General features: G+C 46.5%; 2 protein-coding genes and 1 long non-coding RNA gene across 8 annotated transcripts in view; 1 reads left to right on the top strand and 2 right to left on the bottom strand.

Moving 5' to 3' along the window:
* Positions 1-26,491, bottom strand: part of LOC147033531 (E3 ubiquitin/ISG15 ligase TRIM25-like) — a 472,162-nt gene that overhangs the window by 113,459 nt on the left and 332,212 nt on the right. The gene's annotated exons all lie outside the window — the stretch shown is intronic.
* The window catches only part of LOC147033536 (E3 ubiquitin-protein ligase TRIM39-like), a 136,147-nt gene that overhangs the window by 51,940 nt on the left and 57,716 nt on the right, over positions 1-26,491 (top strand). For all 3 annotated transcript variants that reach the window (XR_015051283.1, XM_085855065.1, XM_085855057.1), the window contains 2 exons: positions 7,397-7,456; positions 15,021-15,117. Coding sequence is in view for 2 of the 3 variants with exons in the window: in XM_085855065.1 (XP_085711191.1) it covers positions 7,397-7,456; positions 15,021-15,117 (157 nt within the window). In the remaining variant the exon portion in view is untranslated. The remainder of the gene's footprint in view (positions 1-7,396; positions 7,457-15,020; positions 15,118-26,491) is intronic.
* Positions 5,748-7,440, bottom strand: LOC147033537 (uncharacterized). Its single transcript, XR_015051581.1, has 2 exons — positions 7,389-7,440; positions 5,748-7,123 (listed from the first exon to the last, which is right to left on the bottom strand). It is a non-coding gene; the product is annotated as an uncharacterized LOC147033537 (long non-coding RNA).

Genomic DNA, 26,491 nt, shown 5'->3' with positions numbered 1-26,491 from the left:
AAACTCCCGAACCATGCCCCGATGACCGGCCGAGGGTCGTGTCGGCCCTGCATGCCCACCCAGGCATCCCTGGCTAGCGTTGGTCAATGTGCCTGCTCTGCGATGCGCCACACAGCCCGAGCTGTACAGCACACCTCTGCCTGATCGCGGCTTTACTGGCTGGAGAGGCGAGAAGAAGTCCCCACGGACGAGGACACTCACGGCTGCCAGCGAGGATCGATGGTAAGATGTTATGGCAAACCCATGCACAGACCCGAACAAGATGTGTGCCATTCGTGCCCTGCTCTGTGCGATAATGACGTGCCACTTGCGGCACACGGGACTGCCTGCCATCGAGCATGCCCCGCACAGCACGCGCGGATCCGCCATGGCCGACGTGGCCACGCGTGCATTCACCCGTATCTGCCGTCATGTGCGCGTGGCCAACTCCGATCTGTTTCAGGTATTGAGGGGATAGATCGGATATAATTATTAGATGGAGGTTTGGAATGAAACAGAATATAGATATTAGTATCAGCTGGAGAAATGGAGATTTGGACGGAAAAGAGGGTGGATATATATATATATATATATATATATATATATATATATATATATATATATATATATATATATATATATATATATATATATATATATATATATATATATACATATATACGTATATATGTATATATATGTATGTATATGTATATATATATATATGTATATATATATATATATATATATATATATATATATATATGTATGTATTAGTAAATGGAGAAATGGATTGAAAAGAACGAGCCACTCGTGTCCTGCACACTTGTGTTCCATACAACGTGGCGTGGTTGTTGTCTTTCTGTTGTCGGCCTCTGACAATGTAGTTATTGGCACCAAGCTGCCATCCACGCTCTCGCCGATATTGGGTCATTTGCTTCTGTGTTGTGAAAAACAACATCCTTGCAGCATCTTTAAAGAGATATTCATCCGTATGCCTTTTCAATGCAACCAGTAATCTCATCCCAGATCATTGGAAACGTCAGACGATAATCTCGAGCTTGTGGCAGAAGCTCCTTCGAGGGTATTTCCGCCGCCTCCACTCGCTGCTGTAGTGTCATTGCGGCTCTCCTATCCCCCCCCCCCCCTGGCCGTGACACGTGCTGCAAGTGTTGGCCTCTGCGAGGACCCATTGCTTACAGTAAAGGCACTGTCACACCTTGACGTTTTAGCCAGCGTATGGCAAGGTATCAAAATGTATGTAAAACGCTGGCGTACGCTGAACTATTGATGTTTTTTTCCAGTTTTGGACATATTCATAACGAGTTGGACGTATGCATAACGTATTGGTAATGTACACAGAACGTTTCGATAACATATAGATAACTTATATCAACGAATGCTGAGCGTGTTGTCGGCGTAATATTGACACTTCGATTTCAAGCGCGGTTATAATATAATATAATTAATCGGCTGCCACTCAACGATTTAAATCATAACCGCACTAGACATCGAAGTGTCAAGCCGCTGTCACACCTTGACGTTTTAGCCAGCGTATGCCGACGTATGAAAAATTTGCCGAATACGCTGTCACACGTCGAATACGTTATGGCTAAGTTTTGTATACGTTAAGAGCACGCTGAAGCACGCTGGCATACGTCATAATATGCCGAGCACGTCGACAAATTTTAAGCATGCTCAAAATTTTTCCACGTATGCCAGCATATGACTCATACGTTCCGCATACGCTGGCCATAAGTTGAAGGCACGTTATGCGATTGTCGACACACATTACTTGTAAGTTACTCATAAGTCGAAACACGTCGAGGTAATATTTAGCGTCAGTGTCCCAGACTCCCTGGTTTTTTTATTTTTATTTTTTGGTTTTTTTATTCTTCGGTATGACGGTGATGTTGACACTTCGATTTCTAGTGCGGTTATGATTTAAATCGTTGAGTGGCAGCCGATTAATTATATTATATTATAACCGCGCTTGAAATCGAAGTGTCAATATTACCGTCATACCGAAGAAAAAAAAACAAAAAAAAAAACCCAGGGAGTCTGGAACACTGACGCTAAACATTACCCCGACGTGTTTCGACTTATGAGTAACTTACAAGTAACGTGTGTCGACGTGTGTCAATGATCGTGTAACGTGCCTACAACTTATGGCCAGCGTATGCGGAACGTGTGAGTCATACACTGGCATACGTCGAAAAATTTCAAGCATGGAAAATTTGTCTAACAGCTCGGCATACTATGACGTATGCCAGCGTACTACGACGTATGCCAGCGTGCTCTTAACGTATACAAAACTTACCCATACGTATTCGATGTGTGCCAGCGTTTTAGACAAATTTTTCATACGTCGGCATACGCTGGCTAAATCGTCAGCGTGTGACAGGGCCTTAAAGGGCGCAGCTGCGGTTTCCACGGGTGGGTGTCCGAGTGCAGTGCCTGCTGGCTGACGCGAGGAACCAAATTCGGACTTACCTCAGGAATAAGCAGAAAAGAAGAGTAGAAATGAAGTTAGAGTGGTGTAAACAGACCTAGCTATGAGATCCCTGCAACGGACATCCCGTTTGACCCATTAGACAAGAGGGAAGGGACTAACGAAATGTATATTAATGGGTTAACTGTCTGGGGACAACTATATGTTGGATGCCATTGCCTTGGAGACATGCGGTTCCTAGAACCGCAACAATATTGATAGTTTTAGATTCTAACTATTCCAGGAGAGACAGATGGATTGTGGAGGTGCAAGACCATTGGACAGGCCATTAATCTGATGTGCTATGGACAAAGCCTTTGAGGTTGTGAATAGTTGTAGTTACCCCACGCATGCAAAGCAAAAAGTGGGGTGAAGGAATTTCTTCATTTCCATCCATCTGTCTGTCTAATCAGCTTATGATCATCAGTTTATGATCGAGTAACAACTTAATTAAATTGAATGCTGTATTTTGAACACTAATCAGAACATGAATTGGAAGACGGAGACGAGACGACGAGTTTTACCGTACTTTCGCTCTGAATTCGTCCTGATCACACATGTGCAGATGGGAGTGAGATATTTTTTTTACTCTGCCTGCCTGGCAGTCAGACAAAAATTTAAAATCATTCTATATTGTTACAAATCACACAAACAACAGACACGAAGATCTAATGTGACGTGTTAGATCGGATGATGTAATAGTCAATGGGTAAAGTGGCAGTAATCCCCAGAATTTATTTATTTATTTATTTTTATTCAATGCCAAGGCTCATATAAGAGCCAACACACAGGAAGTATAACAAGGGGAGCAAGAGACAAGAGGAATGGGAGAGAGAAGCACAAAACAGTGGGGAACAGAGACATGAGGAGATCTGTGGAAGGAAGCAGGATGGGGTGGGGTACACAGGGTAATCAATGGTACTGCAGGGACTTTCAGGAAGGAAAGCAGGGAATTTGAAGGAGGTGTGTTTGGGGTGCATTAATGGGGGAAGAAAAGATCATGGTTTTGGATGGGGGAAGATAATAGATGGTGAACAGCTGTTTTGAAGATCTGGAGGGAAGAGTGGGATTGAAGAGTATGTGGGAGTTTGTTCCAAAGGCGGGAAAAAATAGGAATGAAAGAATGAAGGTGAGCAGTGATTCTTCATTTTGGTAGTTTTACCAGAAGGTGGTTGCTGGTGGACCTTGAGCATCCTGTGGAAACTTGGGTGGGATGGATAGCAGATGGAGTGGGGTTGGGGGGGAGGCTGGAGAGAAGACAGTAGAAGCCAGAAAGACCACGGACCTGCCTTCGGTGAGACAGTGAGAGACCCAAAGACTCAACCTTATTGTGGGAGATACCAATGATCTTCAATGCCTTGGTTTCCACAGCGTGAAGCCGAGAAAAGTGAGAGGCAGGAGCACCAGCCCAGAGGGGAATGCAGTTCTCCATCAGGCTGCAGATGAAAGCTTTGTACATGGTCAGGAGCTCAGGTGTGCCAAGGAAGGACTTTGCACGATGGAGGATGTCCAATCGGCAACTAGCTTTTGAGGCTAGCTTGGAGATGTGGCTTTCCCAGGAAAGATCATGGCAGATAATGAGATCAAATTTCACTTTCAGACAAGCTAAAAATGGACACTAAAAATATAATATACACCAAATGTGGAAATTGAAAATAAAAATAGTAATTCCAATACCCGGATTAAATATTGTAAGAGTATATGTACTTAGATTCATAAATGAATTCGATTCAGCAATTCGTAATCCATCAGCAGAACCAACAGACAATAATTATTGACGTAAAGGAAACCACTGTGAGCTATATGTATTGATGTCATGATTGAACAATCGGGTAAGGTAGGGAATAGGGCTGTTCCTCTACCTTTCGGTACACCACCAAATATCCACAAGCCTACGAGTGATTCATGTGATCTACACATGGGATTGAATTGATTGTAATAGGTAATGTAATTTCGAAATATGGCTCCAGTGGGGATTGTACAAAAGAGAGCTACACGACCGGTCAAAAGTTTTAGAACACCCCCATTTTTCCAGTTTTTCCTGAAATTTAAGCAGTTTAATGTTTCAATGTACTCTGAAATTAAAGCACAGAACAAATAAACAATTTCAGATAAATAAAGAAATCATGGAATTGTGTTCTTGAACAAAATTTAATCTAATCTTTGATTCATCGAAGTAGCCACATTTTGCAGATATAACAGCCAAACATACTCGGGGCATTCTTCCTCCAATGGAAATCAAATATTGTTCGGAAAGTTCTTCCCAACACTGTTGCAGAAGTTCCCACAAATGTGTTGCACTTGTAGGTTGCTTTGGTTTCACCCTATGTTCAGTTCATCCCAAACCAGCTCGATGGGGTATAAGTCTGGAGACTGTGCTGGCCATTCCATGCTTTGAAGCCGACCGTCTTGTTCTTTTCTTCTAAGGTAGTTCTGACATAGCCTGGAGGTATGTTTTGGGTCGTTATCTTGCTGTAGGATGAACCCCTGACCAACTAGGCATAGACCAGAGGTATTTCATGGCACTGCAAAATGCTGTGGTAGCCCTTTTGGTTCAGGGTGCCAGTCACTGTACAAGTTGCCAACTCTGGATCCAGCAAAAGAACCCCAGATCATCACGCTTCCTCCTCCATGTTTGACAGTTGGTGTCACACACTGAGGAACCATCCTTTCGCCTACTCGACGGCGTACAAAAACCCTGCGTGATGAACCGAAGATTTCAAATTTTGATTCATCGGTCCATAAGACCTTCTTCCAGTTTTCAGTAGTCCACTGGTGGTGCTTCATGGCCCAGGAAAGCCTCTTTTTCTTATTTTGTCATCTTAGCAATGGCTTTCTTACTGCCACTCGACCTGTCAAACCTGCAGCTCGAAGTCTTCTCTTCACAGTTGAAACTGAGACTTCCTTGCTTCGATCAGTGTTAAACTGTGCTTGAAGCTGCTGTCCTGTGAGCCGCCGATCACAGAAGCTGTTGACTCTCAGAAACTTGTCTTCTGATTGTGTTGTGGCTTTGGGTCTGCCAGCCCTCTTCCTGTCAGAGTTTCCTCCAGTTTCCAAGTGCCTTTTGATGGTGTAGGAAACTGTACTCACTGATACCTTGACTTACTTGGCAATTTCCCTAAAGGAAAGACCTCCACTTTTAAGGGTTATCATGGTCTGTCAGTCTTCCTTTGTTAATTGTCTTTTTCTCGCCATTATTATAGCAATATACTACTTCCTGCAGTACAATATGTGATGAACACCCTTCAGTCCCGCCCAATAATTGAGGTGAGTCAACTGAGGGTTCTCGAATCTGCGGTTTATTGAAGCAGCACAGCACTTGCAAGCGGAAGTGGCACAGGGACCAACCACAGCAGTCAGACCCTGTACCACACTAAAGGTTACGCTGCAAAACTTTCATGTATAAAACCTATTACTAGGCGGAGAAAAGCAAGGCAAAGCAAGAAATAAAGGTGCAAGTGGGCTTCCCCCCCCCCCCTTCCCTGCGGCCCTCGGGGAGAATTAGCAGTAAACAGCTTCTTCCTCACGCTTCAAACAGTGAGAGAGTGCCGGCACATATTCATAAACAGAAGCAAATCCTTTGTAGTTCTCTAAGATTGTTGTCACTCCACACTGGAATTCACAACAGCCTGCAGAAGCAGGACTCTGACAAGGACATCGGCTGGCGTGTTGGTAATACGTTTTAACACATCGTAAAGCAAACTGTAAAACGAAGGCAAAAGCTTGGAAACACAATTTGAAGCAGCCAGGACAATGGTTTGAATCCAGACACCTGATTAATGCAATTACTGAATGTTTAAATGAGTCAAATGTATAAATATGGACCATATGTGGCCAATCAATAAGGACACCGGACATTCATACCTGACACAATATTGTCTAAATAATGATTCAGAGGGTGCAGCAACAGTCTGTTCCAACACTGCTTTTATACAAACAGAGGGTTTGTAACTAATCAATAAAAGGTGGGACACCTGTAGGAAGTGTTTGTATCAACGGCTTAATTTACTTCCAATGCTGCAGAACAGCTGCAGTTGCTAACCCATTACTTGTTCCCTGAAAAGGGCCTTTTTTAACAACTAAAATTTACATTATTTTTCAGTTTTGGATAGCCTAAACTTTTTTTTTTTTAAAACCTCTGGCAGTTTATCGCTTAGCTTTGTACCATTTCAGGTTATTCACTGGATTTGAACTGCTTAAATTTCAGTAAAAACTGGAAAAATGGGGTTGTCCTAAAACTTTTGACCAGTAGTGTATGAGTTGGTCGAGTCTGGTACTGAAAATATCAATGCCCGGCTCTTGAGTGGCATTCATGTATCGGATATAGTCTCTACCTGGGATGATTCGGTGTGCATTTCTGCACATGCTCGATGGATTCGTTCCACTGTTTTGTAATCCCACCTGACCAGACAGGTGCAGCATATTCTAGCACAGGCCGAACCAAACTTAGGAAGATGGTTAATAAATCGCATGAAGGTGGACCATGGTGTTTCCGACCATGAAGAATCTCAAGCCGGCTGTTCCGACGGTTCACCGTGCTGCTCACTTGGGCGTCCCACTTCAGATTTGGTTGAACAACAACACCAATGACGTTGATGATGCTACATCACTGGAAAAGTTGGTTTTCAAGTGTAATGGTGACAGGTGGTGTCTCTATTCATGAAAAGCAAACATCCAATGTCAAACATTTCTCAGGATTCAATTTCAGTATGATAGAGGGTAGTGTATACAATGTTGTGAAATTTCCTTAATGAATCAATGAAAATTGAATTATACTTTAATACAAAATGTTGATTCCATTTCTTTTCCCCCACGTTTGTCGTATTTCAATATTTGGCTAAAAAAAACCCCAAAAAAATCTTCATAAACATGAAAAACAAGAGAATTTAACATTGTCATTTATGTTCATTTTACTCACTTCCACAGAAGGGCTGGTGGAGCATCCGGAGGCGATGGAACTGGATCGCAACAACTTGAGAAGTCATTGTAAGTGAAGGGAAAAGGGGAGGGAGTTCTTCTTCTTCTTCTTCCCTCCATTTTCAGATTATTTAAAATTCCATATTTCCTCCTTTTCATTCTTTCCTTTTTCTTCTATTTTAATTCTCTCTTTATATTTTCTTTCACTTAATTTACTTAGTTATTTTCCAACTCGATCTGCCCTCTTTCCAAGTGTCACCTGACCCAAAGGTTGTTTTATTGAATGCTGTCCAACCAGGAGGTGGGTATAGTCCAAACTTATGTTTATCTCACAGGTAAAGTAAAAGTGATAAACACAGGACAGAACAGAGTTACACAAAATAAAACAACTTTTTTGTTGTTTTTAAATACAATGTCAAGACTCATATAAGAGCCAACACACAGAACATATAACAATGGGAGCAGGAGACAAGAGGGACGGGGGAGGGAAGCACAAACCAGTGGAGAACAGAGACATATGGAGATCTGTGGAAGGGAGAGGGTTGGGGTGGGATACATGGGGTAAACAAGATGGACACAACAGGGACTTTCAAGAAGGAAAGCAGGGAATTTGAAGGAGATGGATTTGGGTTGGATTGATGGTGGGAGAAAGATCATGATTTTGGATGGGGGACGATAAGAGATGGTGGTAAAAAGCTGTTTTGAAGGCCTGGAATGAAGAATGGGATTGAACAGAGGGAGTTTATTCCAATGGTAGGGAAAAAGAGGAATGAAACAATGAAGGTAAGCAGTGATTCTTGATTTTTGGTAGTTTTACCAGGAGAGCAGACCTTAAATGCCCTGCCGAAATATGTACGGGACAGATAGCAGACAGGGTGGAGGGTGGGGGGAGGGGCCGGAGAGAAGACGGTGGAAGACAGAAAGACCATCGATCTCCTTGTGGTGAGAGTGTGAGAGACCCAAAGACTCAGCCTCATTGCCGGAGATACCAATGAATTTAAATGCCTTTGTTTGCACAGCTTGAAGCTGAGAAAGGAGAGTGGCGGGAGCACCAGCCCAGAGGGGAGAGAAGTACTCCATCAGGCTGCGGATGAAAGCTTTGTACGTGCTCAGGAGGTCAGGTTTGCCAAGGAAGGACTTTACACGATGGAGGATGCCCAATCAGTGACTGGATTTGGAAGCCAGCTTGTATATGTGGCTTTCCCAGGAAATATCATGGCAGATAGTGAGGCCCAAATGTTTGAATGAAAGTTCTTTAAGAGAATTATTGAGAAACTCGATGTGGGGTGTTTTATAGATGGTCCTTTCGGAGAGACAGTGAGAGTGTGAGATTTGTCAGGATTGAAAAAAATCTTCCACTTCTTGGACCATCTATCCATCCATCCATCCATTTGGACCATGCTCTGTGCAGAGCGTTGGTGCTGCCTAAGCAGTTTCCATGGCTATTGGGCACAATCCTGATGGGTCACCACTCTGACACAGGTTACCAGCAATCTGCCACTCATTTTGCCGACCTCGGAAGGATGACAGGCAGAGTCAACACTACCTGGTATTAATTCAACAGCTGAGTGGGATTTGAACTCAGGATTGAAAAATCCAAAGAGAGAAGATTCCAAAGCCAACCACCCTAACCATTAAGCCAACACCAGGCATATTTGTTGGACCAGCTTGTGATTTTTATCCACATGTGCAGAGAGCGAAGAAGCTGCTGCTTGCGGATCTGAATGATAACAGTTGGTACAGCCAAGGGTAGAGTCATCAGCAAAGAGATAAAGAGGATTATCCAGAGAGTCGGAGAGATCATTGAGATGATTAATGAAAACTAGTAAAAGCAATGGGTCCAGAACACTGCCTTGAGGAACTTCAGCATAGACAGGAAGAGTGGATGAGAGAACTCCATTGAGGGACACACGTTGACTGCGACAGGAGAGGATGTCTGCGAGCCATGAGTGGAGATTGCCTTGGACACCAGGAAGAGAGTTTGGTGAGCAGGGCGGGGTGCCAGACGGTATCAAAAGCACGCAATGTGTCTAGAGTGATTGCTCTGATTTTATGACCGGCATTAAGTTCCTCCATCTATTGTTGGGAAGCAGGAGCAGCAAGTCCAGGGTAGAGTGATCAGGTCTGGATCAAAATTGATGATCGGATATCAGGCCATTAGAGATGAAGAAGGATTTAATGTCGGAAGCGATGATGCATTCCATAACCTTGCTGATGATTGGGAGAAGGCTGATTGGTCTGTTGTTGCAGGAATCTGTTTTTGCACCTTTTTTATGCAGGGCAGTAATGTTTGCTGATTTCCAACAAATGGCAGATGACCATGAGCAAATGAGAGTGTGAATAGAACAGAGAGAGGGTGAGCAAGAGCAGCAGAGCAGGTTCTTTTGGACATGTGGGCTGATGCAGTCTGGAACAACTTACCTTAAACAACAACAACAACAATTTACCTTGCAGAATCTGAGTCGAGGTTTGAAAGCAAGCTCTCCACCTTGTCTGAAGTCCAAGAACAGCTGGGTGCGACTGGGTAAGGTGGGTACAGAAAGCGATGGGTTTGGGACACAAGATTTAGAAGCAAACACAGAGTTTAGGCATTCAGCCTTTTCACGTGCAGTGTCAGCTGAACGGCCATTTGAGGTCAGGGAGGAGATGGAGGGGGAACATACCCCAGAAACAGACTTAACTAGATGCCACCCGGATTTGGAGGAGGGAGACAGGTTTGAGAGTTCGGACTTGAGAATGGAAAGATGTTGTTTCCTGGTTCTTCTCAGGGTAGACACACAGTTGTTCCGAGCTTTATGGAAAGAACTGAGATTGCCTTCAGTTGGATTTGCCTTCTATGAGGCGAAGGTAAGTTGTTTCAGGACAACTGCCTCACCACAAGCTAGTGTACCATGGGTTGGAGGAAGGGTAGGACAACTGAAGATGAAATGGAAAGTGAAGCCATTAATTAACTGATTAATGGCTTTTCTTAATCCATCTCTATCTGAATCTCTCTCATCGATACAATAACTTTCTTGACAATTACTAGTTGTACAAGCAAATACAACCCGTCGCTTCGTTGATGGGACTATTGGGGGGGGGGGCGGTGGGGTAAGAGTGAGAAAGGAGGGAGGAAGACCGTGGAGGGTGGAGGACTGAGGAGGGGTTGGGGAGCAAGGATCAAGGAGTAGGGTAATTTAAGGCAGCATGAGGGGAGCGCAAGGTAAGGCAGTGTGAGGGGAGGGTTCATCCGGGCATGCCCGGAGATAACCACCATCCAGACACATGCGGAGATGACCACCATCCAGATACATTCAGAGACACAGAAAGGGGGATGGGAGAGGATTGGGAACGAGAGAGAGATAGTGGTGGGAGGGGGGGGGGCAGGAGAGACAGAGGAAGAGCGTAGAAAGATGGGAAGGGGAGGAGAGGGGGGTAATTCTGGCAGATGTGACGACAACTTTAACTGTCCACGCATTGATGAATCACCCTGCCTGTGAAACACCAGCATGACAGTTTATAGCTTGGTCGGGATTCAAACCCAGGCTGGACAGCTTGCAGCGAGCATGCGTACCTCTCAGCTTTCCTGCCGTGATATGGCAATTCATAACTTCATAACGACTGAAAACATTTTCACTCATTGTGATCATATAATTTATTTTACCTTCCTACCTCTGGTATAGAACCACGGTATCGTCATTGAAACTTGAAGAACGCGTGCCAAGTGGTTTCACCAAGCACTCCATGAAACGGTTGAAGAAACATTAAAAAATGAAACGTTTAATTTTTATTTGTATTTATCTATGCCGAAGTGACAGGTTATATCATGGACGATTGTACAAAAAAGGGGAAACATCGTGTAAAATATAATTTCACATTGTCGGCGAGCTAGCCACCATCGGTTGCACCGCAGAACAACATGTAGCCAATGCAGGTGAGTAGCCCTGACTTTTGTTTAAGTCGATAGATATAAAGTGTTCAGTGACAGTTTGAATATTGTCGAATGCTTGCCAAGTGGCTTAAGCACTCAGGAAGCACTCCAATGAAACGGTTGATAAGGAATGGCTGGCTTGGCAAGCAATAATCCGTCACATTAAACTCCTTCCAGAAACACCCAAGCAATGTCTGAATTGGACAAATTAACACTTTTTAGCAGTTGGAACTGTTGGTACATTCAATTTTGGAGCTTCAATTTTGTAATTCGACTTAGTTTAAGAGATTCTCGAGACTATGGCATGTGCGGAAATGAAGCCATGAACGCTGGCGTCTCCGAACATTTATGAGCATTGCAATGTATCCAGGGATTCGTAGCTATTGAGAATATGAGTAAGGAAAGTGAAAAGAAAAAACTTTATTGTGAAGAAATCATTGCGGCTTGTTCCAATGCAAGGCATGGTTGAGCAGGCCAAAAAACATGGTGACTTCAGACCCCAGCAAGGAAACCCAGAATATGCCTTCACACTCCATCGAGAGCGAGGTGGCTGAGGATGTGCCTGATAAAGGATATAATTAAATATGGTTGTTAATTATCTTCAAAAGGGGTGTTTTAATTAACCCAAACACCCAATTTTAACTCATGCACTTCCTTGGAGTTCCAAGGGAATGCAGCATGAGATGCTCACGGACGATGCAGGTAACAAATCTCATGTGAGTCTCTCTCAGCAACTGCTCGCTGGACACAAAGTCCAACCAGTGATTGCCAAGGATTCTCTGAAGAGACCTGGTACCAAAGGAATTAAGTCGCCATCTCACTTCTGTAAAGCAAGGCTGGAAGCACCAAGAACCTGAAGATGTGGACTTTCATCCTCCCGCATCGGTACCGACAGTGCCACACCCCATGATCCAGTGAATCCATGACTCCCCCAGGTCCGACCCAGACGTCTGTTGACCTCTGGCTCACAGCCAGCAGAGACATGAATATCACTGCCAAGGTAAGTGAATCTCTCCGTGACCTCAATATCCTCACTTACATACAGGAACAGACAGGACAGCAGCATCCAAGATGTCATTGAAAACCTGAATCTCAGTTTTGACCCAGGAAACCCGTAATCCCAGCGGCTCCGACTCCTCATTCAGCACCTCCAGGGCCCGCAAAAGGATATCCTGAGTCTCCGCAAAGATTAATGCATCACCCCTCCTTCCTCCCCACACCATTATTTGTCCAAGTCTTCCTTTACTTTATCCTTTATAATGAAACCTTCCCTTCAACCATGCTGTTGGTGTCCCACCCCTCTCTACCGGTGGTGTCTTACCGCTCACCCCTTCTCCCCCTTCCCCCTCACCCCTTCTCCCTCCTCTCTCCTCACCCCCTCTCCCTCCTCCCCTCACTCATTCTCCCTCCTCCCCTCACTCCTCTCTCTCCTCCCCCCTCACCCTCCCCTCCTCCCCCTGCACCCCACTCTGCTGTTTTGTCTCACCCCTCTACACCCCTCTCTACTGTTGCTTTTATTCTGTTCTGTTCTGATGCGTTTCATGTTGTACTTCTTTCACGAACCTAGACTCAGATTACAACACAAATAATTGTGTGTGTGTGTTCATTTGGATGGGGTATCTTGGTTGTGGAGATGGCAACGTATTTATATAAGTAAATAAATAAATGTGGAATATAGGGATGGGAATTCTAAAATTTTACAAACTTCGTAAATAATTGGAGGTGGTATATCGGTCGTGGAATTGTTTATTGTAAATAAATAACTGGAGGTGGTGTATCGGTCGTGGAATTGTTTATTGTAAATAAATAATTGGAGGTGGTGTATCGGTCGTGGAATTGTTTATTGTAAATAAATAATTGGAGGTGGTATATCGGTCGTGGAATTGTTTATTGTAAATAAATAATTGGAGGTGGTGTATCCGTCGTGAAATTGTTTATTGTAAATAAATAATTGGAGGTGGTGTGTGGGTCGTGGAATTGTTTATTGTAAATAAATAATTGGAGGTGGTGTGTGGGTCGTGGAATCGTTTACGGTCAATAAATAAATAATTGGAGGCGGTGTGTGGGTCGTGGAATCGTTTACGGTCAATAAATAAATAATTGGAGGCGGTGTGTGGGTCGTGGAATCGTTTTTGGTAAATAAATAAATATATAGTTGAAGTTGGTGCGTCGGTCGTGGAATTGTTTATGGTAAATAAATAAACAAGCTGGTAGGCGGACATGAGTAGTCGATCAAGTCGAATTTAGTTCGTTTTTCAGTCGTTACTAGCCAACAAAAGCGTCCGTAGCAACGGTTCTTTTTCACACATAACTAGGACATACCATGAACCTACCATACCAGTTTCATGTATATCTGACTCATAGTCTCTGAGATATAACGAACTTCATTTCTTTAGCTCGCCTGTTCGAAGAACAGAGAGCAAGAGCGGTACCCCCGGCGTGAGCGTGAAAATGTTAAAATTTTTGGTGCAAGTTATTTTTTCCTTTCTTATGTTTTTATCGACCACACTATGTTTTATACGCCCGATATATATATATATATATATGTATATCTATATCTATATCTATATCTATATCTATATCTATATCTATATCTATATCTATATCTATATCTATATCTATATCTATATCTATATATATATATATATATATATATATATATATATATATATATATATATATATATATATATATATATATATATATATCTCGGGGCTTATTATGTGTCGTCCGTCCGTTCCTGTCTGCACTCTAACTCCCAAAGTTTTAAACTTTCACGTTTCATATCTGGTATATAGGTACAGACTGTGGAGACGGTGTGTCGCGACATACGTTCGTCATCTAAAGTGGTTGCCATGGCAACCAGGATGCTGTTTTCCATGTGGTAGCACAACTCTGTATATACCTTCTTGTTCGGGCGTATATTGTGCTCACTTGCGCTCTTTTTACTGATTACAATATGCAAATACATATATTGCTTTAAAATTATTTGGATCAGACTTCACTGCAATGGTTTATAAAAAATATTAATTATTAGATGAGTCTTTTAAAAACGATAAATGTATAAACAGGCGAGCATTGGGTGGCTTTGAACACCAACTCTGGTTATTTTTTTGACCAGGATTCATTCAAAGTCGATCTTCTCCGACAGTTTTCATGGGAGCAGGCTGAATTTTTTGTCAAGGAGGCTGAATGTGTTGCCCACAAACGATCATAGTTTGATTTTTGAATTTCGCTATTTTAATTTTTTTAGATTTTTTGGAAAATTTCAAAGGCCTGTTGCTCGGCAACCGAGGGGTCCATAGCAACAGTTCTCAAACGCGCACAACTAGGTCATGGTATGAACCTACCACCAGAGTTTCATCAACATCGGCCTACAATTAACAGAGTACTGGCCTGCACAGACAAACAGACAGACAGACGTAACGACGGAAAACCTGACAATAAGGGTAGATAGATCGACCACCCAATATATAATTGATGGTGGTGTGTTCGGAGCAGAAATGGAAAATGTAAATAAATAAATAATTTTAAGATCCCTCATGGAGATGGAAGTGAAATAAATAATGTAAGTAGTTGGTAGTGAAGTAAATAATAACAATTGTTATAATAAAATGTTTTTTTGTTGATAAATGTGATTCCCAAAGTTTATAAAGAGATTATTGTGTTTGTGTTTGTGTCCGTTTGTCAAAGAATGTCCCTGACCCCGTCTCGTGTCTCCAGATGGACGGACCCCGAGTCTGGACCCAAACGCTGCACATCGTGAGATTAAGATCTCCCGGGACCTCAGGAGGGCGACTCTAACCGGGACCGAACAACGGTACCCAGAACATCCTGATCGGTTTGATTTTTTCCCCACAAGTTGTTTCCTCTGAGAGTTTCTCGTCGGGCCGTCACTACTGGGAGGTTGATGTGAGTTCGAGTAGTTCATGGGCAATCGGAATCTGTTTAAAGTCCATGGGGAGGAAAGGGCCACAGTTCTGGTTGGGATCGAATGCCCAGTCTTGGTGTTTAGAGAAACATAATGATGAATACTCCGCACGGTACAACTGTCAACGGGCCCTCCTGTCCATGTCGGGGTATCCTAAACAGCTTGGGTTCTTCTTGGATTGCGAGGCAGGAGAGTTGACGTGTTTCGGGGACTCGCGGGTCCTTCACGTGTTCAGGAGGAACTTCATGGACCCCGTTAAACCCGTTATTGCGGTTTATGATGGCTCCGTCCGGTTTCTCTAATCATTCCGTTCAGTTCGTGATGAAAGTTTATTTCATGAAACGTACAAACTGAAGGTTTGTTAGGGTTAGGTTTGTTAGGTTATTTTGAGTTAAAATTAACAAAATCATTTACTTGTACATGACGATGTGATTACTGATTAATATTTATATTATAATAATGACTATATAATTAAATAAGTTCATTGTTTTTCCTATTTGATATGAAATTAACTTTTCACTCTCCTCGCGATACAATGTGGTCTTCTTCTTCTTCAAATGTGTTGTTATGGCCTAGCCCTTGGGTAGAGGGCTCGGAGTTCCGCCTATTGCTCCGGAGGTGCAACGTAATCGGGAGACCAATCCGTACCCCATGTGCTGTCGCTCTTTATCAGCAGTGAGATGTGACCGAGCGACGTTAACATCCTACTGCTGATGCAAATTCACACACCCCACTCCTCAATACACAGTGTCGTATACAAATCCAATAATGCAATCGAAGATTCAAAACAGAGGAATAGAGGCAGATGATTTATTCAGGATAAGAAACACAGGGTATACCACCAAGCGATGACTAGACCGCGTTACAAAAAAATAAGAACATAATAAAATATATTCAGTGATAATAATTAAAAAATTAAAGGACAGACGGGTGCCAAGACAAAATGGACAAGGCAGACAATTCCATGGCCCACCAGGTATCCCTAGCTAATCCCAAAGGGGGAGAGTGGAAAGCAAAATAACAAAAGAATATTTGCCAAGATATAAAGAAAATAATGTGTTAAGGAGAAAGGTGGGGGGGGGGGCGAAGAAGAAGAAGAATTCAGGCCAGTTTGAGTTGACGTTCCAATGGCCTCACACCAGCCACAGGCCACAAGGCTGACACTTCACCGCCACCACTCCCTCTCGAGAAGGGTTTTCATACTTCACCAACGAACGAACCGGAGCAATTCCTGCAACACCTTGAAGCCACACATTGCTTCAGGTCGGCTCAGGTGACACTCAGGAGGAGGAAACGCTTCTGCTCCTCCTTCCGACCGTGTCCCAATGAGACTCTCTTCTGCCTCAGTGTCTTCAACACAGACAGTGCCTCCAACAGGCAGCTCTCGGAGGGATCACTCCAATCCTCAATGAGGTCTTACAGGCCAGGTCTCTCATCACACAGGCCAGACACATGTCCTCCGTTCCTTCCCGCCTTTTTTATCTCTCTCGCCTGTCCCCAACCTTATCATCCGCCGTGACTACTCTCGCTTCTTCTTCTTCTACTTCTTCTTCTTCTTCTTCTTCTTCTCTTCTCTTCTTCTTCTTCTTCTTCTTCTTCTTCTTCTTTACTCCACTTTCTTTTCTTGAAAATCCACACAGTACCCTTGCGTGAGATAATGTGGAGGCCTCAAAGAGAATACAGAGGGAAGGGGAAAGAAGGTCCTGCAGCAGAACTATCGAAAACAAAACAAGAAAAAACAAGTTTGAATTGCAAACATACCCCATGGGAGTTCATTCGCACAACTCTCAGGTGAGCGATAGCACGGACGACAGATAATTTTGAAATTTGGTAAAATTTTCATCGCATCAGAAAAATAAACCAGAGCACCTCACAAGAGTGAGGCTGGTTTCATATCATCATTTGCAACTTAATTTTGCGTTGGGCATCGCCCAGCGCATTTAATTTGTTTTTTTTTTTAAATAACAATTTTAAGAAAATGGATTAAAGGGCCGTTTATCGGCCCAAAGGGCCGGAATCGCACTTTGGACTCAGTTAATGGCTGAGGAATGGTCTCTAGAATATACCTGTCAAGTTTGTTTCGGTGCCTTTCACGAATAACCGAGAAATAACAATTTTAATAAAATGAGCCGAAAGGGCCGTTTCTTGGCCCAAAGGGCAGGAATCGCACTTTGGGCTCAGTTAATGCCTGATGAATGGTCTCTAGAATATACCTATCAAGTTTGGTTCGGTGCCTTTCACGAATAACCGAGAAATAACAATTTTAAGAAAATGGGCCGTTCCTCGGCCCGAAGGGCCGCAATCGCACTTTGGCACTCAGTTACTGCCTGCGCCTATGTGTCTGGTAAATGTCTGTCAATTTTCGTCGAATTCTGTTCACGAATAATGGAGAAATAGACGTTCAAATGAACTGTGCACAAGAAAAGAGAGAATGCGAGCGGTGCTTCGACCTCGTGGGTGGAAGACCCCAAAAGGTAAAAATAAGGAAGAAGCAAGCCCATCTTGAGAGCCAGAGCACTACCCCCCTCCACCCCCCGCCCCCTGTGAATGTAACACTGCCCCATCCTTTTTTAGAGCCGTCCAGGCTCTGCCACATCATCTGACTTCAGACAAAGGCTGGTCACCTCCTCGAACCCCTACTTCGCCCGAGAACACAGAACACGTATTTACAAAAAATTCAAAACAAAGGGTCCATCGCCCTCCAACACATTATTGCCACATGGCACAATTCAAAAAGTAAACAACAACAACAACAGCAAAAAATGTTGGGTCTTGATGGTCTCCAGGATTCAAGCGACAGCAAGCAAGGTCACCACCAGCTTGCCTCCCCCTCTCTCTCAGCTTGAGATGAAGATGACAGCGATGCCTGGAGGGATCTTTCCATTTCTGTGGAATCTAGGGGAGTGGATGGGAGGGAATGGGGAACAAGGACAACAGGCCCTCACTGATAAGCCCATCCCCACATCCTCTTTGTTTTTCTTCCTGACTTTATAATTCCGTGGGTTCTTGTGTGCAAAACCATGAACCCTGCACATCCTCTTTTTCTTTCTGACTTTATAATTTGTCTGGTTCTTATCTTTCGGATTCTTCTCTGGCCTACCAGATGACTGTTTTTTGTTCACCATCACGATTTTTGGCATTGTTATCTGACTCGTTAGAGGTTGATGAAGAGTCATGACACTTGATCCCCCTCTTCCTCTTTTTCTCGAGTAAGGACCTATTTTCAAGGAGTTCTGATCTTGGCACTGATTCACCATCTGATCTATGGTCGCAATCATGAACAACTTTGCTCTCCACATGAGAACCAATTTCGACTGCACCATCTGGATGATCTGAGTCTCTACTATTCGCCTCCTTTGGAGAGTTTTATTTACTCAATTCCAATAATTCAACCCTCCCCCCTCCAATATCTCAAAAAATATATGTATATATATATATATATATATATGTATATATATATATGTATGTTGAGACCACGTTGCACCGCTGATTGAGATCGAGCGCTGTCCACATGTATGGTCTTGGTAGAGAAGAGCTTTAATTCACACCAAACATGTATACATGGAGAGATATAGAGAGACACAGAATACCCACAGTAGTCCAGCTCAATCTAACTCTGCTGGCTTGGCACTCTGGCTTGCCTGCCCTGTCCTGCCCCTTGTGGGACCATCTGGTTTCAAGATTGGCCCAGCTCCCATCACTGCTTTCTATTGAGACTTTGTTTCCCAAAGATCAATTTCCTCCAAGGGGTAAAAGCCAGGTGCTGATTTCCTCCCTTTGGGCTCTAAAAGCCATCTGGTTTGGTCATTATCCGGCCAGGGAGTCAGGAAGACGGATTACTTTTTAAGAGCCTTTACCTTCCTTTCCTTATTCCACTCCTTGGAAAGTGGAAGCAGCTGTTGTGCTGTGTCAAATGGCACTGATTTACGATCGAGTTTCCTTCGGCTCCAGGCTTGTTTATGACCAAGCTTCCTTGGCTCAAGGTTGATTTACGATCGGGCTTCTCTTGGCTCAAGGTTTTAACAAGGGTAATAAAAGCCAGTTGCTCAGCCCTGTCACAAAGAAAGAGACCACATGTTTTGGCTTTTAACACAGCCAAGAACTGCAGCTGTTAAGAGTGCTCTATAATGAATGTCTTTGGCTCTTTCTTTTACTTTTGATTGATAAAAACTAATTCTGCTAACAAATGGCTATTCTCAGCTTGGGAGAGATGCAATATATATATATATATATATATATATATATATATATATATATATATATATATATATATATATATATATATATATATATATTGTTGTGGTTACCAAATTCGCAAACCACCATTCAGGTCCCTTAGGTGAGGTATCTCGGTAAGTACATGTGTAGTTAGGCCCAAACCCGTTGTCTAGTGGGAATACATGTCATTTATGCGTGCTGCGACTCTTCAGGATAGCCGTTTTTCTTTTACTATCTTTAATTTGGACCAACCGCCATTGTTACAACCACAACATCAACCACCCACCGCGGCGCCGCTTCACGTCACACCTCGCAACCGTCGCATCGCCACCGTTCTTGTGCCGCTTGTGGGTACCGGTGTTGGACTCGTGCAGGGCGCGCGCCGAACAGCGTGTACAAAACCACGGATTTTCCACTTCAAAAACGGATCAAAAACGACACACGCCCACTTTTGTTCCGTCCAATCGGTGAGCGAGGGGCGATTTGGCCCCGCCCCCAGGGCGTTGGAGGGCGATCGATATATGCAAATTTATGGATCAAAAAGCATTCACGCCCACTTTTTCTCGGGCCAATGGGGAGCGAGGTGAAAGGTCGAAGGGAGGGGGTCAAAGATGAGAGAGCGAAGCCACGGGGCTTATAAAAGCGACCGCGTTCGTCAGACAAGGGAACAGAGAGTTAAGACTTCGCGGGCGGTGGAGTTGGGAAGAAGGAGCAAGAAGGAGCTGGTCGTCATCGTGTGCGTTGGAGTCGGAGCGGAGGGGACGGAGCTGTGGAGAGGCGGCGAGGGCAGACGAGGGGGTGCTCGCGTCGTGCAGGGAGCTGCACCCCAGGGAGGCCGACGGCGCGACCTGGCCGAGGTGGAGACGCTCGTCGCGGGACTCGAGGCAGAGTAGGAATCCTCTATACCCCGAGCATCAGCAACGCCCTCCTGTTTCCCCCCGCGCTGAGATAGTGCGACCAAGGGGGCCCCTTTCCCACCCCCTACCAGACAGTGCCCGCGAGGCCCGCGGAGTTGAGGCACCATCGCCGCTCCGCGTCTCATCACCAGACGGGTAGGCCCGACCCGGTCTCGGCCTCAGGCCCGCCTCATCTTTGAGGGTGTTCTTTTCCTTGGTTTTGGGTATGTGTTGTCGGCGCCGTCTGTGAAGTAAAATTGTATAAGTGTTGCCGTGTGCTCGCGTAATCGGCATTAGATCTGCATTGTCGCTTTTACATTTGCTTTTTGTGTAAAATTGCATTGTGTTTCTTTTCCTTTTCTATGTGCTTTTGGTGGAATTGAATATGTGTGCTTTCCGTTCAGCGCGAATAAATGTGCTTTGTGTTGAACTGTTTCCCGCTTCGCTTCGTCATTTCCTTCATTGAATCCTCATCTTGCTTCACGTAAAGGGTTGGTAGTGGGCTGAATACGCCCGATAATTAATCGAACCGTCGAGGCCGACGATAACACCGCTCGGTTATCCCGATAGTACGGAACGGGTCGCTTCAGTGGCCCGTGTCCGAAGTCGACCTGCGGCGAGGTGCGATCGCCCGGTCTACCCTCCGTGTGGGTACTTAGGTAGGTCGAATTTGGCGAGCAACCCTATCCCACGCGGGGGCTGATTGGCTCGATCGCGGTGAGACCGAAAGGTCCACCCGTGACTGGTTCCCGGCGTTAGTCCGAGAGGGTCACGACTGGATTGTCCGTCCGGTGGGCGACGTGCCGCGATTCGAGTTACGTGGCCGTCAGCACGCCGGCGGGCGCGAATCCGTAACACTGGTGTCAGGTCGTGCGATACAAATCCATCGCCCTCCTCGCGGCACTGGTATCGGAGAACAGGAAAACGGGCTCTCCTGTCTCCAGCTAAATTCACGGGAATCGGTCCAGGGGTGAGAGAAGCGACCCCCGATTCCCTCCAAATTACGAGTGATTCAAATTAACCCTTCACGAGAAGCAAGATGGCGTCTCAAGGCGAGCGGGAGCCGGGGGTATTAGAAATGTATATGTGTAGTAATGTAGAGTCCATGGTCCAGGATGGAATCCCCGTGCAGGAAATGTTGATTGTGCAGGAACACGGACTCGCCCAACTGAACCCAGAGCCCGAAATGGGTGCGGCAGCGGCCGCGGTGTATGACACCTCCCCCCCCTCTCCACCAAAACCCTTCCCCAACCCCTGCCGAAACGGCTCACTCAAGCGCACCCGACATGGCCCAGCTATGCGCCATGCTGGCGGCAATGACAAACGAAATGAAAGGAATGAACGAAAAGATGGATGCGAATACACAACAAATGAACGAAAAGATGGATACAAACACAAATGGAATGAAAAACGAAATGAACAAACAAATGAACGGAATGGAAGCAAACATGAAGGAAGAAATGAAAAAGCTCCGGGGTGAGACGCAGAACATGGGCCGATGCCTGCAGGCGGGCATGAAGGCCGTGACCAGGGAGCTGGGAATGGCGACTCCACGTGTGGGAGCAAACGAGCTGGAAGGGGGTACAACGGCTGACAGGCCCGCGGTGGAGGCGGGTAAGGAAAAAGTAATTCGGGAGACAAGAGACGAGGTGAAAGTAATTGCGAGGGAGAGAAAAGAACAATTAATACGGAGAGCAAGGATGAGGTACGCGGAGATCGTGAAAGAGCAAGGAGTGAAAAACAGGGAAGGACGGGAGCGACTTAAAGAGAAAGCAAGGTTGACCTACATAAAGATAAGGGAAAGACGCCAGAAAGAAGCGGAGACGAAGAGACAGGAGGGGACAACAGAAACTTATAAATGTATAGAGACACGGGAGACAAAAAAATAGAGGAGAGACAACACGATGAAGACGGGGTAAGTGACGCGCACACACACACGGAGGTAGTGGAGGATAATGGGGGTGAGCTCGCGGAGCGTGTAGGGACCCAGTGCGAGCACCTGGGTGGCCTCCTCCAGGAACGAGGGGAGGGAGTATGCCCCCTTGAGGCGAGTCACGACCAGGTGAGTTCGGTCGTGCTTTGCGAGGTCGAGGGGAGGAGTGCTGTGGACGGGTGCACGGAGAGCTTGGGGGGTATAGAGGCCCTGGAGACCCTTGTGGGGACACGAATCCCCAGTGTGGTTGTCCCTGTGTGTGTGGTGCAAGGCGTGAGTGCGTCCCCGTGTGTGGAAGCGACCCCGTGTGTGAGTGGTATGGTGGCGATGGTGCCGGAGTGTGTGCTTCCCAGCACGCCGTGTGTGGATGAGGCACCGTGTGTGGAAGAGGCCGTGGGTGTGAGTGAAACGGCCTGTATGAGTGAGGCACCGCGCGTGAGTTCCCCCGCGTGTGTGAGTGAGGCACGGAGTGTGGATGAGGCACCGCGGGTGAGTGCTCCCGCGTGTGTGAGTGAGGCACGGAGTGTGGATGAGGCACCGCGGGTGAGTGCCCCCGCGTGTGTAAGTAGTATGGTTTGTTTGAGTGGTGAGGCACGCGTGAGTGAACGGCCGTGTGCAAGGTCGCTGAGTGCAAGGGAGACCGTGTGTGTGAGAGAGCGGTATGTAAGGGAGATGTCGGTCGGCATGCGGGAGCACGCAGCCGCGTCTCCCGGTGTGAATGTAATGGTGTGGAGTGTGAGCGTCGTAACACGCAGGTGTGCGTGGGTTGAATGGCGACGACGGCGACAGAGGAACGAAAGCCGAGTAGCGGCTGTAGTTGTTTCGGGGACCGTGCCGGGTTCACCCAGCAGTGAGCACGCGGTCCGTGCTGTGCAACGCACGAGGCCACCACGTGCTCGCTTGCGAGAGTGAAGTCCCGGTCCGGAAACGCACGCGGTGGATTTGCCGATCCCGCGGACGGACAAAGTTTAGGCAGGTAAACGGATTTGGACCGGACGGGTTCTCCACGCGATCGTGTGTGTTAAGCTCCAACGGGCAAGGCACATGTGTTCGCGTGGGGAACCCCTCGAGACGTGGGGCTTGTGTTTTTTTTATGCGCACGGTGACGCCATGGCTGCACGTGGGGTTGGAATCCGGCAGGAGGGGTATCTCTGCCGGATGGTACCGTCCAAGGAGGGACGAGGAACACGTGCAGCTGCATGACGTCACGGGCAGGTGCAAAGTGCGCGAGCTCTGAGTTGCCGCGCAGGTGCTGCGCATGGAAAAAAAAAAAAAAAAGCAAGCCTCACTTTCGGGTGCACAGGATTCCTGGGCAAGGGGTGGAAGACCCCCTACCCCGGGGCACAGGATGGAAACTAGTTAGGGGGAAGGGTTAGCTTAGTTAGACCGACTTCATGGGGCAGGGGTAAGTCCTCATGGAGTCCGTGGAATGGATTAGGTAGAGGGATTTAGTGAGCTTTAGGTTGGGAAATAAAATGATTGATTTGGAGACAGTGACAGACAGTGAATGTGTAGTGGGGACGTAGCTTAGCTACGTAGTGTTAAAAGGAACGTGCTGTAGTTTAAGGGACGACGTGGGAGCACGAGTTAGTTAGGGGATGTAGTTAGAAGGATGGCAGAGTTCAGTGGTGAGTGTGTTGAAGAGTTGTGGGTTGTGAGGTGAGTACGTGTACATGTTGAGTGAGTGAGGCCAGCGGGTCTGTGTGTATGGAGCGAATGGGGAATGCATGGTGCGATGAGTGATTGGGGGGAGGAGTGACTCCCGCCCAAGGGACCCCGGGGTCAGAGTAAAGTGAGTTAGCTGGGTTAGTCAAATTGAAAAATGGAGGTCGTTTTGTTGTTGGTGGGAAAGTAGGCTCGAGACCCATTTGGAGGGGTGCAGGAGCCCTGTTGACGGGCTTGGGAGCGTGGCTGCGAAAGGTGAGTATCACTGAGTGGGTACCCCGGGCACCAGGCTAGTCGGCCGCGGTAGGCCATGGGCCCATGGGGGGCCGGGATAGAGTAGTGGGCACGGGTGCGCCTGCTTGGTGCGGGGGCCCGGGGCGCCGTTAGCCGCGTGGGCAGTGTTGTGGGCACGGGTGACCCTCGGAAAGGGGCCCGGGAAGCTAGCCTGCCACGTGAGCGTTTCAACGGAGTTGCCATGGGGGGCACTCCCCGGTGTTAGGGAGCTGGTAGGCTCGGAGGCAGTGTAGTGCCCGGGGGTGCCATAGCGGGAGATTCGGCAGAGGGTCGTGCCTGCCAAAGGGAGCCACGTGTCCCAGCCAGGAGACCGTGTGAGGGCACGGAAAGAAAATTGGGGGGCGAGGCCCGAATTTATCCTCGATCTTTTCTACCCCCGATAATCCACCCAAGCCCACTTCCTTCAATTCTCCTGCTTTCCTTCCTGAAAGTCCCTGTAATGTCCATCTTCTCTTCGCCATGTTCCCCGTCCCATCCCCATCCCTCTCCCTTCCACAGTTCACCTAATGTGTCTGTTCCCCACTGTTTTGTCCCTTCCACTCCCGCCCCTCTTGTCTCATGCCTCCTTGCTGTGAGTTGTGTGTTAGCTCTCATACGAGCCTCGACCAAGGTATACAAAAAAAAAAAATAAAAAAAAAAAAAATTGTAAGGCCACCAACACAGGCGACGGGAATCTGGGTTGTTAGAACCAATAGTTTAAGCGAGAGGCGCTTGTTGAAAGCCCCAGGGTAGTTTAACAGTTAAATGGTTAGGATAGATTAGGAGATGTACCCCTCCGCACCATCCATCCCCTCGCTGTCGTTGTGGGCCGCTGGACCCACTTGGTGTTAAGATCGCCGAACTCTGGGGAGGCCATTCTGAGGCTTCGTTGGGCCTCGACACAGGACGTTAGCTCTCCCTTGTTCCCCTCCGGGAAGGGAACGTAGGGGTTGGGAGTAGGCTAGGTGACAGGATAGGTTAGCCGAACAAAGACGATAAAGGGGGTTAGGGGACGATTTATAGTGGGGAAGTAAAAATAAAAACAACAAAAAAATAAGTAGGGGCTAAATTGGTTTTTCACAAATTAAGGGAGTGGGTATGTACAGTGACAGGCAAAGGCGATAGGTGGGAGGGAGACAGGTAGGTAGGTCCGAGCCCACCTTCCAAGTGGCCAGCACCACCGCACTGCCTCCACCAACCTCCACTGAACGGCAAAGGCTGGCCAGCTTCATCTGCTGGCTGTGTTACTGCAAGGCCTGTGCTGGCCCACTTCATCTGCCGGCTGGCTGTTTTTCTTCAAGGCCTGTGCCAGCCCACTTCATCGGCAGCTGTTGTGTTGCTGCAAGGCCTGTGCCGGCCGGATCATCTGCAGCTGTGGTACTTCAAGGCCTGTGCCAGCCAGTTCATCTGCCGGCTGTGTTTGCCTGCAGCGGCCTTCTTCTGCGGGCTGTGTTTGCCTGCTGCCTTTGCCATGCCATGCCCACTGCCCCTGTTCACCAGCCCCGTTAAATTTTTGCTTTGCCCCCCCCTGTTCATTTCCATGTGCGCCAGGATCCGCAAGGCAACAGTTTGCAAGCTGCGAGAACTGCCCTGTTGGCAGCTACAACACGGGCCTGCAGTGGCGGCCCGTGCACCGTGTTTGCATTCATCCATCCATTCGTTGTGTTCATTGCGTGTGCCACTTGAGCTGGCACGGAGACTACGTTTGTGCAGCCCGTGCACCGTTGTGGTTCACTGCGTTCAGTTCAAAAGGGAAGGCCTTGGACTGCGTGTGAGCAGCCAGCCACGTTCCCTGTCACCTGCATTGTTTTGAGCCAGAGACTGCATGCGAGCAGCCTGGCTCCCTGTTAACTGCTTTCTTTTTGCAGAGTTCAATGATCCTGGGCCATGGTTTAGTGTAAAATTTGTAAGTTAAGGTTAAGATGTACTGTAAATATGAGTGCGCCCCCGGCATGTATGTCTTAGCGCCGGCAATTTTATTTAAGTCGTCCGTGTGAGTGAGTTTGTTTAGGTAGTTACGCAGCCCTCAGGTTATTTATTTTGGGGACACGAATACCATGAATGTCGCACTCAGGGATCCGTAGGTAAAATGTACTAGGGGAAAACTACACATGATGGCACACGAAAATTTGACGACTCGGGACGAGTCTGTAAAAAGGTGAGGGGGTAGTGTTGTGGTTACCAAATTCGCAAACCACCATTCAGGTCCCTTAGGTGAGGTATCTCGGTAAGTACATGTGTAGTTAGGCCCAAACCCGTTGTCTAGTGGGAATACATG

Source organism: Eptatretus burgeri, chromosome 2 (genome assembly GCF_056783735.1).
Source record: "Eptatretus burgeri isolate ZD-2024b chromosome 2, Ebu_testis_v1, whole genome shotgun sequence".
In the NCBI taxonomy this organism is placed as follows: domain Eukaryota; kingdom Metazoa; phylum Chordata; class Myxini; order Myxiniformes; family Myxinidae; genus Eptatretus; species Eptatretus burgeri.
Note: the sequence above shows the minus strand (reverse complement) of the source record. Positions and strands in the feature narration are given on the sequence as shown.